The 12,339-nt window shown below is 52.5% G+C and overlaps 1 protein-coding gene across 1 annotated transcript in view; it reads right to left on the bottom strand.

Annotated features, from left to right (window-relative positions):
* The window catches only part of SZT2 (SZT2 subunit of KICSTOR complex), a gene marked incomplete at both ends in the record, with an annotated part of 58,266 nt that overhangs the window by 17,937 nt on the left and 27,990 nt on the right, over nt 1–12,339 (bottom strand). The window contains 21 exons of the mRNA XM_082002831.1: nt 3,414–3,498; nt 4,121–4,285; nt 4,696–4,814; nt 5,256–5,367; nt 5,600–5,717; nt 6,105–6,207; nt 6,322–6,474; nt 6,590–6,719; nt 6,965–7,082; nt 7,320–7,458; nt 7,667–7,741; nt 8,122–8,242; nt 8,381–8,719; nt 8,790–8,975; nt 9,356–9,419; nt 9,537–9,653; nt 9,909–10,047; nt 10,414–10,695; nt 10,825–10,906; nt 11,091–11,183; nt 11,266–11,431. Of these exons, the coding sequence (XP_081858957.1) occupies nt 3,414–3,498; nt 4,121–4,285; nt 4,696–4,814; nt 5,256–5,367; nt 5,600–5,717; nt 6,105–6,207; nt 6,322–6,474; nt 6,590–6,719; nt 6,965–7,082; nt 7,320–7,458; nt 7,667–7,741; nt 8,122–8,242; nt 8,381–8,719; nt 8,790–8,975; nt 9,356–9,419; nt 9,537–9,653; nt 9,909–10,047; nt 10,414–10,695; nt 10,825–10,906; nt 11,091–11,183; nt 11,266–11,431 (2,906 nt within the window). The remainder of the gene's footprint in view (nt 1–3,413; nt 3,499–4,120; nt 4,286–4,695; nt 4,815–5,255; nt 5,368–5,599; nt 5,718–6,104; nt 6,208–6,321; nt 6,475–6,589; nt 6,720–6,964; nt 7,083–7,319; nt 7,459–7,666; nt 7,742–8,121; nt 8,243–8,380; nt 8,720–8,789; nt 8,976–9,355; nt 9,420–9,536; nt 9,654–9,908; nt 10,048–10,413; nt 10,696–10,824; nt 10,907–11,090; nt 11,184–11,265; nt 11,432–12,339) is intronic.

Raw genomic sequence — 12,339 nt, 5'->3', positions numbered from 1 at the left:
CCCCAAGAATCTCTCTCCTGCAGTGTCACAGCAGCTTTTGCCTTGTCCTGCAGGAGCTTCCTGGGTTGACCAGCCCCATATACAAGGGGAGAGTATCTCCATTTGCCCCAGAACGGCCTTTATGCAGAGATTCAGGATGTGGCTCACCATCCTTATCCTCTTAAGGAGCAGAGTACAGAGCTCAGCTACTTTCCAGCAGCCCTCTCTAGGCTATGAAGGATCTTGAGTCCCTGCAGAGGAAGGCTGCATACATTGCACCTTGTTGCAGATTACACTTACAGCCCCCTCCCCTCTGTACAAGACCTGATCTTGAGCCCTTCTCCAAACACCCCTACCAGCAAGGCTGGGGACAAAGCAGGTTGACACATAGCATTAGCCTGGAGCTGCTGCAGAGTAAAATCCAGGCCCTACCTGTAGCCTCCCTACACTGAGCCCCACATACGCACATCAGGACAGTTCAGAGACGCAGAGCAGCAGCGTGGTGCTTGCTCCACAGCCCACTGCTGCGTGCCCTGGGCCATGCAGAAAGAGAAACCCTGCTACAGACTAGAGCTGAAACCGGAGCTCACTCCCCATGGGCCAGCTCACTGGCCAGGGCACGAGGGAAGCAGCAGCAGGGATGCAGTTGTTGTAAGGTCCAAACCTTGCTGTGACCCTAGACGCTCCCACCCCTTTTCAAAGCCCCTTGACCAACTAAGCCAGCACTGAGGTGACTGGATGGTAAAGCTGCCCCAACACTGCCAAAAGGTGATGCGTCCAGTTGCACACTACCTCAGCCCCACAGCACTGCTGAGCCCATACTCTGTCCTTCTCCATCCCAGCGAGGATGGGAGTGACACTAGACTCTGCTGCCACAGAGCAACCAAACTGCACCCGACTGAATCCACAGCACCGCGTGAAGGATGGATGCTCTCCCTTACAGGCTGCCCAGGGAGGTGGTGGAGTCGCCATCCCTGGAAGTGTTCAAAAAACGTGTGGATGTGGCGCTTCAGGACATGGTTTAGGGGACATGGTGGTTCTGGATTAATGGTTGGACTTGATGATCTTAAAGGTCCTTTCCAACCTAGTGATTCTGTGATTCTGTGATTCTGTGATCCCTGTGCTGATACAAATCCAGTCCCAGCAGACTGTGCCCAGGTCTAATCAGCAGCACAACCACTTGGTCTCCATTATTGCTAATGAAGCGGAAGCTCTGCAGCAACCTTTCCTCCGAGATGTGCCAGATGCAAGGGAGAGGGTACTGGGATGGAGAGAGCTGCTTCCAAAGGAGAGAGGAGAGCATTCAAGTCAGAGGGCAGCTCACTTGCACTCACACTGAGAAAAGGAAACTCTACACCTATGAGCACCCCTCCACTTGAAGAAAAGTACAGGAGCTGCCTTATCTCAGAGGTGCTCTGCAGCAGGCTCTGAGATGTCTCTTCCCCAGACAGGCAAAGGAACAACCATTTATCCAGCAACCAACAGAGAAGTTCATAATTTCCTAAATATCAAAGGTAGAGGGAACCAGGACTTCACCCAGAACAGCAAATCTACCCCACATGACAGTCAGTATGAGCTCTCCCATGCAGACTTTCTCACTTTAAACAACAAAGGGCACAAACTCCTCATCTGTCTGGCTTAACAGTCAGCTCGGGGCCCACCAGAATGACTGTTCATGTGAGTAATTGCAGGCTAAGATGTAGTTATTTCCCTCTTCTTCTGGATAAGTTCCCACACTGAGGCCCTTCAGCCTCCCCCTCTCTGGCAGGTTTCCCTATCATATCCATTCCTGTAGCTCCACTCTGCTTCAGTCCATCTCAGGTGAGGATGTGAGAACAAACAAGCACAATGTCCCACGCCCTCCTTGTATTGAGAGAGGGATCACCCATAGCAGCGCTTTCAAGCAGGCCAGGTCAGCAGCTGCAGGAGCAGACTCCTCACTTGCACGTGCTCCCCGAGACACAGCTGGTTTGCCAAGCAAGTGCCAAGCACTCAACACCCTGCAGCTGGCTCAGTCCCTTGGGGCAGAGATGATGGCTGCCCCTGCCCCACCAGCAGAAAGGCTGGCCTCCCTGCCACAGGGAACAAGGCTTCCAGTCTTGTTACAGCAGCACAGAGAAGCTGAAATGCAACTGCTAAATAACAGGTAAGAAACTCAAGACCTGAGCTCTGGAGATATGTGAAGAAGTTAGCAAGAGCTGCCAAGGACGTTACTGCCTGGTGCACTGGAATTCGGCTACATACTCCTGGAGCACATCCCATGGAGAGGTGGGGTGCTAGGGAGCTGTTACCTCTCATCTGTGAGAGACTCTGAGCCCCCTCTGACTGAGGTTCACTGGAATATAAAGTACATGTCTAGTGGTGCGGGGCCACTCTAGCCCCTTGGTATGCAAGGGAATCCCCCACCCTGGGCAGAGCCTCTGGGAGAGTGATGATGCTACACCCTGGAGCATGAAACCATGGCTGAAACATCATGACCTGTCTTCCTCAGGGAGAAGATGCCTGTTTGGACCTGTGGGGAAAAAAGAGTGAAGGACTTCTGGAGTTTACTGCTTGCAAGCCAACAGGGCAGCACACGGATCCTCAGCCGTCAGTGACTGCAGAGCTGCATCTCAAGGCAGGAAGTTCCGTTTGCTCATTTATCCAGCCAGCAGGAAAGAGGAGGCTCAGCTAAATGGACACACATATACAGACACACATATACAGACACACAGAGGAGTCAGAGCTGAAGCCACAACACAAGGGAAACAAGAACAGCAGGGATCAGAGGGGCTGAGGAGCTGCACAGGAAAGGGAACCGGAGTAATACTTGGAGCTACAGGTGCTACCTTGGAAGTGGGAGAGTGGAAAGAGGTGCTGCACAAGGTCCGACATGGTACCTACATAACAGAAGAACATTCAGATGGTGCACAAGAGGCACAAGACACACGATGGCCAGGTGACAGACCACATGGCCTGGACAAAAGTGACATGACAGCCTGCTGCAGAATGGGCCCTATCCAATCCCTCCTCCAAGCAGTCCAGAGAAAAGAGCCAGGATACTACCCCCACAGCCCATGCTCAGTTACACACAGCATTCAGCCACCCCTTTACAGCAAGGCTCCACCAACAATTGTCCCTGCTCCCCGCTCCAGCCTGACTGAGCCTCTGTGTCCCACACTTACTGAGGTCTCACTGTGTCTTGCCCCCACAGCTACTGCAACCTAGAGCTGCTTCCTTACAGCAACAGGCCAAGCTTACCAAGTTGCTCTGCGGGAGGCCTTGGCTTGCTCCACCACACATGCAAGGGCGTGCACCCTGCCCACCTCCCAGCTATTGGAGGAACATGCTGTCCTGACACTGGCACTCCTCAGTCACTCGGAGCTCTCCGGCATGGGAAGCAGCAGCTCTCAAACATACAGCCCCGCACTCTGTTTCAGAAATGCACACAGTACCTTTGCCACCAGTGCCCTGGCCACCCGGCTTGTTGTACAGGTACAGATCCTGGTCAGGGATGCTCCCACTCTGGTTGAAGTAATGCTAAGGAGAGCAAGGAAGAACAGTGACAGAGACTGGAGAACTTGCCTCAAATGGAAGCAGAGGCCCACATGTGTGCAGAGTTCATCCTCAGACCTGTAGCAAGCAATCCAGACCTACATAAAACACTTGCCAGCACAGCCTTGGCCACTGTTAGGCAGAAGTCCTACAACCCTGTGCACGGTTATATGGCATGATACATCTGGCCTCACCTTCTATCCTTGCTATGGCCATGCTGAAGGGGTGGGTAGCTGCTCCCAAACTTTTATTAAGCCTGATGTTTCAGTCCTTACATGTGAGGGAGCCATGCAAGGAGCCAAGCTCAGCTTTGCAAGGAGGTCTTCTCCCATGCTCCCGGGAGAAGATTGTGGGCATAACCTTTATGGCTGCTGCTTTTTGCACAGCAAATGACCACTTGTAACAAAGCAAGGCCTGTCCAAGTTTATACCAGGCCAAACAGGAACTGCTCACAGTTAAACTCCTCCAGGCTTCAGTATTCAGTGTCAGTTCCTCTCTGACACTACATGGCAGACCTGGGAACATATGACTGAGCTGCCACAACAAATGTCCCCGGCAGCAGGAAGAAGCTGGGCAGACTGCTGTCCCAACTCACAACCCTCCTCACCTTGAAGTGGTGCTCCACGTTGCTGTCTGTGTACTTTGGGGTGTGCAGGAAGATGAGCAGGTTCTGGCGCAGATAATAGGCCACCGCAGGCAGCCAAGGCAGCACGGAGGGTGGCAGTGTGAACTGCAGGACCTCTGTGGGTGGCGTCCCAGGGGGCTGGATAAACTGCAGGGAGAAGGCTTTAAAATTCAACTGAAAGTAGCAGGATGCCCTGGGGCTCTGATACTGATCCAAATTATGCCAGTTGGATATCTGAAGGGAGAGTGTAGCGAGCAGAACCCGGGCCCATAGACAGCACCCTGAGAAAGATGTGGGCAGATGTTCTAGTGGTATTCACAGGGAGGCCCTACCATGCTGCAAACCTCAGCAAAGGGGATCTCCCACCTACTCTGGCACTCACACAGTAAATACTTTGGTGAATGCTAGCCTGAGCAAGCACTGGAGCAGGGAATGGAATACAGTAAACTGCCCTGGCCTTCTCTATCCTGGTGCAGGAGAGGCTGGACAGGAGAGGTCAAAAAGCAGGAAAGCGTTATGGGCTCTGGGATGAGCAAAGCAGATATCCAGTGAGGTACCTCCACATCTGCTGGGGTCAGCTTGCAGTTCCGCACCAGCATCACAGTGATGATATCCAAAGTGGCCTCATCCAGGCGCCTGCGCAGCACTTTCACCAGCTCATCTGTGATCTCAGGCCCTGACAAGTAAGCAAAGGTACAAGCAGCTTTTTCACCCAATCCAGTAAGAATGACCACAGCTACCGCTCCCTGCCTGTTCAGGATGTACCATCCTTACAGTCACTTCCCACAGGGAACATGTCTTTCCCCACCATCAGGCATCTTTTTCTACCCATTCATGATCACAAAAGACTGCTGGTACAGCACGCAAAACAAATGCACTCCTGCACAGGGAAAGCTGGCACAAGCCACCTGGTCTGCAGGAGGTTTCATTGTGGGACATCGATCCTTTCCTCATAGTCCCATCCAGACAGAATGGAGAGCAGCTCTGGGCTAAGGAAAAGCAGCTTGCTCAAGAGATAACTTCTCTGCTCTTCAAGCAAAGAGGGGAGGGACTCGAGCTCTATGCCTCTGCTTTGCATCAGCACAGTCCATCTGCTGCCAGGTGCTGTAACACTTACCTGCTGGGGAAACCCCGTGGACCATCAGCTGGATATGCCTGTCTACCTGTCCCACAGGGCGGGTAGAGTCCACACTACGGCATGAGGCTGCATCCAGAGAGGAACGAGAACCCTGGAGAAGCAAAAACAGCCACATGGAAACAGTTTCCATGTGAATTCTAGATCCATCATTGTCTCAGGTTGTCAGCAAGGTCAGGCAGAACCCACTCACTGCTGCCCCACTCCACACATCTACAACATAAGCTTTATCCTACATAAAATCCAGGTTGCTGGAACTACTAAATTTTTCTCCACTCCTGTGACCAAGAGCACCAACATCCACTCCCAGAGAGCAGCACACTCACCATTAGATCCTCAGTGTAAATGGGCTCCTGGCTGCGTGTCAGTGCCAGCGAGCGAGATGCTGGACTAAGGATGCTCTCTGCTTCCCACACTTTCCCACTGTAGGTGGTTTCAGTCAGTCTGAATACAGGAGAAAGACATGTCAGCACCCATTCCCAAGGATGACAGCATCACACCTCCACAGAAGATCCACATCTTCCTTGCTCTCCCTTGTGCACTTTCTGGGGATTAGTCCTTACAGTACGGACCCTGTGGAAAAATTGCGCTCTCGCTCCCTCAAAAAAAAAAAATCACTCTTTTCCCTCCCATGTAAAGGCTTAGCACAGGGAGAGCAGGAAGAGCCTGGCTTGATGTGACTCTGACTCAACAGAAATCAGGTATTTGCTGCTTGGGTCACAGCAGGGTCCCTGAGGCTGGGCAAACACTTTCTGCCCCAAGGAGCTCTCAGTCTGGTGTAATGCATGTAGCAGGGCAGGGCCAGGCCAACAAGTCATGCTGGCTTCTTACCGGAGGTAGAAAACAGATTTAGTGGCACGTTCCTGGTAGACAAACATATTCTTCCTGTTCACCACAGAGAAGGCGTTGAGCACCGAGCGAAGTGCCTGGATAGCTGTGGGCAATGTGGGATGTTAGCTAACCCACACACCCTCCTCTGGTGTGCCAACCCAGCCAGAAGCCAGACTCTTGACATGCAAAATGATGGGGGAACATGGGCTGTACACACCTCGTGAGACTCCCATGTTGGGGCCCATCTTGAGGCGTGAATGCACATGGATGAGTGTGCTCCACACAACATCGCAAGCAAAGTGCCCTGGCATGAACTGCATGGTGGCAGCCAGGTAGTCCCGGGGCTGGTAGCTCTCCTCTACAGAGTAATCTAAAAAGAACATAGGACATAGCTGAAGCCATAGCATGGAAGTCACCATCTTTTTAGTTACCCAGAGGCAGGCAGTGGCACTGCTGCTGAGACATGGCCAAGGGCATATTCATACCATCTGTGGGCAAGACACGTTGCCTGTATGAAGTATAGGGTGTTTCACTTTTCCAGATATCCTCCTCACTTTCTGCCACCAGTAACGAGTTGCATATGTGGCTGTCATGCAGGTCCTGCAGCAGCAAGCGCTGCAAAGGATGAGAAAAGATTGGTTCTGTTGTTTGCACAGCCCGCAGAAGACAGCACAGAGAAGGGCTTAGGGCCAGACTTAGTCCCTTCTCCTTTGACCCCCAAGTTAAGACTCCACCAGCTGAACTGGCTTCCCAGGCCCTCCTCTGAGCTGGGCCCAGGCCAGACAACCTCCAGAGGTCCCTTTTCATCTAAGCTATTTCATGACTGGCAGCTCTGCTCCTGGCCTCTGCAGGTTTGTTACCTGATTGACAACCCTGCAGATTTCACTGATCTTCTTCACCACCACCTGGTTGAGACTCTGGCACTCCCCTGGCTGCTCCTCTTCTGTCTCTGCTGATGCTGCCTTCTCCAAACTCAGGCTGCTTTACAGGGAAGCGGAGAAAGGGAAGGGTCAGCAGAGCACCTGAACAGTGCCTGTTCCTGTGCACCGGGAGCAGGAACACAGTGGGGAAGGGTGGAGCCCCTTATGGAGCACCAGTCTAACCTGCAGCTCCCCACCCACATAGGGCAGGAAGGAGATCCTGTTCAGAAATGAGAGAATGGCAATAAGGTCCTGGTACAGAGAAGTTGTGGCCAGACAGCGGGACCCTCCTTACCGTGTGTGGTAATAGACCTCCACTCGGTCCTGGTGGATTTTTATGATGAGCCAGAAATCTGGCATGAGGGGACACCTGGGTTCCTGGTCGCTCATTAGTGCCTCCTCATACTCCGAGTCACTGCTTCCCCCATCGTAACCTGCAATGTATTCTCGTTTCAGAGTCAGGCTGCCTGGCAAGCCAGGCTTCTAGCTGGGCACAGCGGGCTCTAGGAGATCAGAGCCATTCACAAGCCCCATTAGGCTCAGGTGTCACCCCATCCCAGGCACACCCGTGTCCCCACACTATCATGTTGCTGCCAGTGTCTGCCTGCATGCTGTCAGTCACCCCTGCCCTGGCAGACTCACCCAGGTGGTCAGAATCCATGCTGCCCTGGCTTGACACGAGGCTCTGCACACGGCTGGGACGCTGCTTGCTGGAGCCTGCAAAGAGAAGGGGGGTTTGACCATGAGAGCGTTTGCTAAGTCCTTTCACACGACCCGTCTGCTGGAGTCACCAAGAACTTCATGTCATTAGGGATATCAGTGTGGCAGCACAGCCTAGTACTTGGGTTCTGCTAAGCAGTGAATTGCCAGCACCCTGGCAAGGAAGAAACCAACAGTGCAACACCACCAGTTCTGGTGTTTAGGGACTGGAACAGGAGTAGCAGTCATGCTTTGTATGCTACAGCCAAAACAGGGCCTTTCCCTTAAAAGTTCCTGAGGCTGCGGTACATGCTGCTGACATTCACAGCTCCTACCTTCCTTGCCCTGCGAGTCAGCCAGGCTTGCTGCAGATGGTGTCACCAATGGTGATTTCTCACTGTTGCCCTTTTCAGAGGAGGAGGATGGCAGTGACTGTATGGTTGTGTCTAGAGCCACCTCCTCCAGGGAGTCATGGCCAGGTGCTCTGCTCTGGTCAAGGCTCAGCGCTTCTCCTGGGACCTGCACACAAGTCAAGGTTGTAGAAATGACCAGAAAAACAGGCACAGAAAAGTCCGATCATACTCCTGCATCCTTCTACCTTCTGTTACCAGAGTGTCCCACACCTCCCCACCAACAGACAACCTCAATGTCTCTCACCTCATCCTGTGCATGGCTGCCTCCACGTATGGGGTTTCCTGTGTCTGGCATGATGCCTGTCTCACTCTCCGGCCACCCCCAGAGACCCTGGGCTTCTTCTGGGAGGACACAGCTTGCATGGTGTAGCTCAGAGGCCTCTGCCTCTGCTTCACTGCTACCCTCCTGGCCTGCCTGGCCCAGGGCTGTCCTGGTACCCCTTCCAGCTGGCTGCTGCAAGCAGGGTGTCCCTGAAGGGTTTGGAGCTGCCCGCCTGGAGTGCAGGCGGCTGATGGAGATGTAGTGGTAGTCACTACCTTCTGCATTGAGCATGTAGCCTGGCAGAGCCATTCTTCTGAACTCCTGCAACACAGGGAAGAATAAGCATCCCGCTAGCTAAGCATATGACACTGCCTCAGGGCTTTCTCTTTACCTCCTTGAACTTCTCCAGAGAGTGCTCAGGTCCAAAGACAAACTGGAGCAGCACCACCTCGCTGTGGCAGCTGGGCCGCCCCTTGGAGTTATAGATGTGGGTGGCCACTCGGTGCAGGATGGAAGTGCTGATGACCTGTGAGTGGCGCAGTGCAGACACAATCTCATCATCCAGGAGCCAGCGAATCTGAGTAGAGTAAGGACACAGAGCAAGACCTAGGTGACCAGCATTTGCACAGCTGCCCCAATTCTGATCCAAGTCCCAAAAGGGTGAGAGCAGCCCCTCTCATCACCTACATCTCATCTCCTTCTGAATGTACCTAGGAAAAGGTCTTTGGAAGAGAGGTCTGTCTGTCCCACCCCAACTGCAGTAAGAATTTTTTCAGGGCAATCCCACACTTTTGGGGAGCACAAGGCCAATGGCCTGTGTGATACCAGCAAGGCCTGAAAGTCACTTCAGTTGACAGAAGTTGCAGCTTGGAGCAGGCTAGTAAGTGTGGAACAGCAGTTGTACTCTGTGGCCACATTGCTCCAGCTAGAAGCAAGAAGTAGGCAAGGCTGGCTTACCTCATTCATAGTGGCTTCAATAGCCTGCCTGTGCACTCCAGGGAGGTTGGAAAGTGCAGGGTGCCTAAGAGAGAGGAGAAGAAGAATGAAACAGTCATTCTCATTCACACAGCCACCACAATGCAGCTCCTAAGCAGCAAAAGGAGGCCACAAGGGGCTTGTTACGTCTGCAGTGCCATACCTCTCATCTCCTGTGGACGGGAGCCGTTCCAAGTTGTGCATGATATCCTCATCTGAGCGGAAAGAGGATGGCTGCCCTGGAGAGCGTGTGAAGGAAACGCTGCTCTCCGAGGTGCATCTGCCACAGGAGAGAGAGCAAGCTGAGCATCAGCTTTTGAGCCAAAGACGATAAACAGACACAGGCTCCAGAGAGGGAAAAAGGATCTCCAGAGAAGGTGAGCCCATCTTGGAAAAAATCTTAGTTTTCTTAGGGCTGTGGGAGGCTCTGTGAGAAGGAGAATCCCGAGTCTCAGCACATAGAGAGGAGCTGAGACTGTCCAGCTGGAAACAGCAAGCAGAGGGTGAGTGAGTGACTGGGCCTCCTTCTACCTACCTGTTGTGGAGAATGTCTGCGTTCACAACTTCTATCTCCAGGGGCAATGTCAGCACAAAGATGTCCAGCGTCACACAGAGGTCCCCCAAGTCAATGGTATTCAAGCCCTGGCAGCTTTCCAGGCAGCTCAGAACCTCCCCTGAGGAGAGATCACAGACTAAGGGAATCAAGCAATAAACAGCTCTGCTTACACACATACACAGCCTGGTGGCAAGTGGTGTGGACTGCAAGAGGTGGCTGTCCCAACACAGCTGGACAGGCTCAAGATGACCACCATCCTCCATGATCCTTTCATCCTACCACAACTAATCACACAGCAAGTGGAAGACATGGTGAAAAAGCCCTTGTCTGATGCTGGGAGACCCTGAGGGCTCCGTATAGGGAGGGCTGGTCCGGAGGGACTGCTGTTTAGGACACAGAACATTTGTTCCAGGGGCTGCTCACCCAGCAGGGACCCGACAGAAGCCGTACTGCCCTTTAACCTCACAGCAAGGCTTGTTCTTACCTAGACAAGTTGGCAGGGACTGCACAGGCATGGAGCTGTGCTGACTACGCAGCTTCACTGAGCAGGTGAGGTGTACAAAGAGTGGGGGCATCTCCTGCTCCAGGAACTCCTGTTCATTGAGCGAGTCCCCTCCCAGAACACTGAAGGAGTCATCATCCTGGTTCACCGTGTTGGAGTCCGAGAGGGAATCTGTATCTGGGAACTCATGCTCCAGCTTCTCACGGTACTCCACCTCCAGCTCTGGGTCACTCTCTGTGGCAATGCAGCACCCAGACACAGTTCCTATTGACACAGGTTCCCTGTTAGCAAACCAGGCCCATGTCCCCACCAGGCACAGTCAAACTCTGAAAGGCATCACCACAGTGAGACTATAGACACTTTCTTCTCCAGGACAGCACAAGCAAATGTTACCTTCTTCAGCCGCCAGTTCTGCCTCTGATCCCTCCATGTCCTCACTGCCTTTCCTGTCTGCCTGATCCCGAGATGCCTCTTCCTGAGATGGAGAGAGGAAGGGCAGATACTAGCACCATGCCAGACAGTGAAGCAGGCTGTTTATGGGCCCCCCAGGGGCACAGTCTACCCATAGGTCTGCCAGCCCCAAACCCAAATTTGACACCAAGCAAAGCTACTTCCCTCCACAAGGACTAGGTGCCTGCCCAGGGCAGCACCATACCTACCTCCTTCTTGGCTGATGGTGGGCAATAGAAGAAATAGTGAGGATTTGATGGCACTGGCTTGAAATGTAAACTTCCAATTTCCAGGAATTTTTCCTAAAAGAGAAATCCCAAACGTGAAGCAGACATTTCACTCTAGCCTCCTGCAGGAGCCAAACTGAGCTCCCACATTCCTCACCTGGATAATTTTATGCAAGTCAGGGTGCGCCTGGCAAGGCTGTCCAATTTCCAGCAGCGAAAGCGGAAACTCTGAACAGCAGCTGGTGCCCATACTGCTCTTTGGCTCCTCCGTGGGGCTAGCAATGTTATGGGAGTCCTGCTCGCTGTAGTCCTCCATTTCCGCACTGACAGGATTGCAGAGAGGTCAGACAGGCAAATGGAGAAATGGGAACAGTTGTATGTATTCTGTACCCTGCAAGCATCCCACCTCAGAGCTCCCCACATCTCATCTATGTAAACATGATGTTACTTACGCAGCCCCTATCCTTACAGCCCCAGAAACCCTCCTGCCACCCACTAAGCCAGATAAGCGCTCAGGCTGTCTGAAGCCAGGCCAAAGGCAGTTTAACCATGCTGATCCCACAGCCAGGTACTCTACACCATGCTACACACCCTCCCTGGGAAATAGAGACACGTGGCTGAGTATAGGGACAGGCCTGGAGCAATCTGAATTACCCAGTCCAGGGCACCTCATAGCAAACACCACCCCTAGTGTCTTGGCAGACAGAGCAGAGCACAAAGCTCAGGCCATGCTCATTCAGCAGCTCCATGACAGAATTAAATCCTAAAACTCAGAAAAAGCAATCTGGGGAGTGAGATGTCATTTGGTCAAAGTACTATCCAGGCATTAAAATTAGTAATACAGATGACAGATATGGGTGCAATGTGTCACAAGCTGTATGTCCTTCAGTAATGTTTATACAATCTGCCATCGGGATAGGTGATTTGTAATATCTTATGAACAAAAATAAAGTTCCCACAGTTTTAATCTGGGAAAGTAGCACTTGAAGAAGTAGTCATCTGACCTTCCAAACACTGAGTATTCTTCAAAACCACAGCCTCATCTCGATGACTTACAGTATGAGAAACAGGATTGGGCATTCCCAACAAATGCTAGTGAATTCACATAAAGGAACTGAGGATAGTCAAGTGCAAACAGAGGACAAAGGACCTAAAGAGGGTGTTTCTTCAACAGATACTAAGGCACCCTGGAATAGAGTACTTTTTCCCCTCCTTAAGTTTCCAGAGGCAA

Source organism: Phaethon aethereus (assembly GCF_964289735.1).
Source record: "Phaethon aethereus genome assembly, chromosome: 8".
NCBI classification, from domain to species: Eukaryota; Metazoa; Chordata; class Aves; order Phaethontiformes; family Phaethontidae; genus Phaethon; species Phaethon aethereus.
The sequence above is the reverse complement of the archived record's forward strand: the minus strand, read 5'-3'. Positions and strand labels throughout refer to the sequence as shown.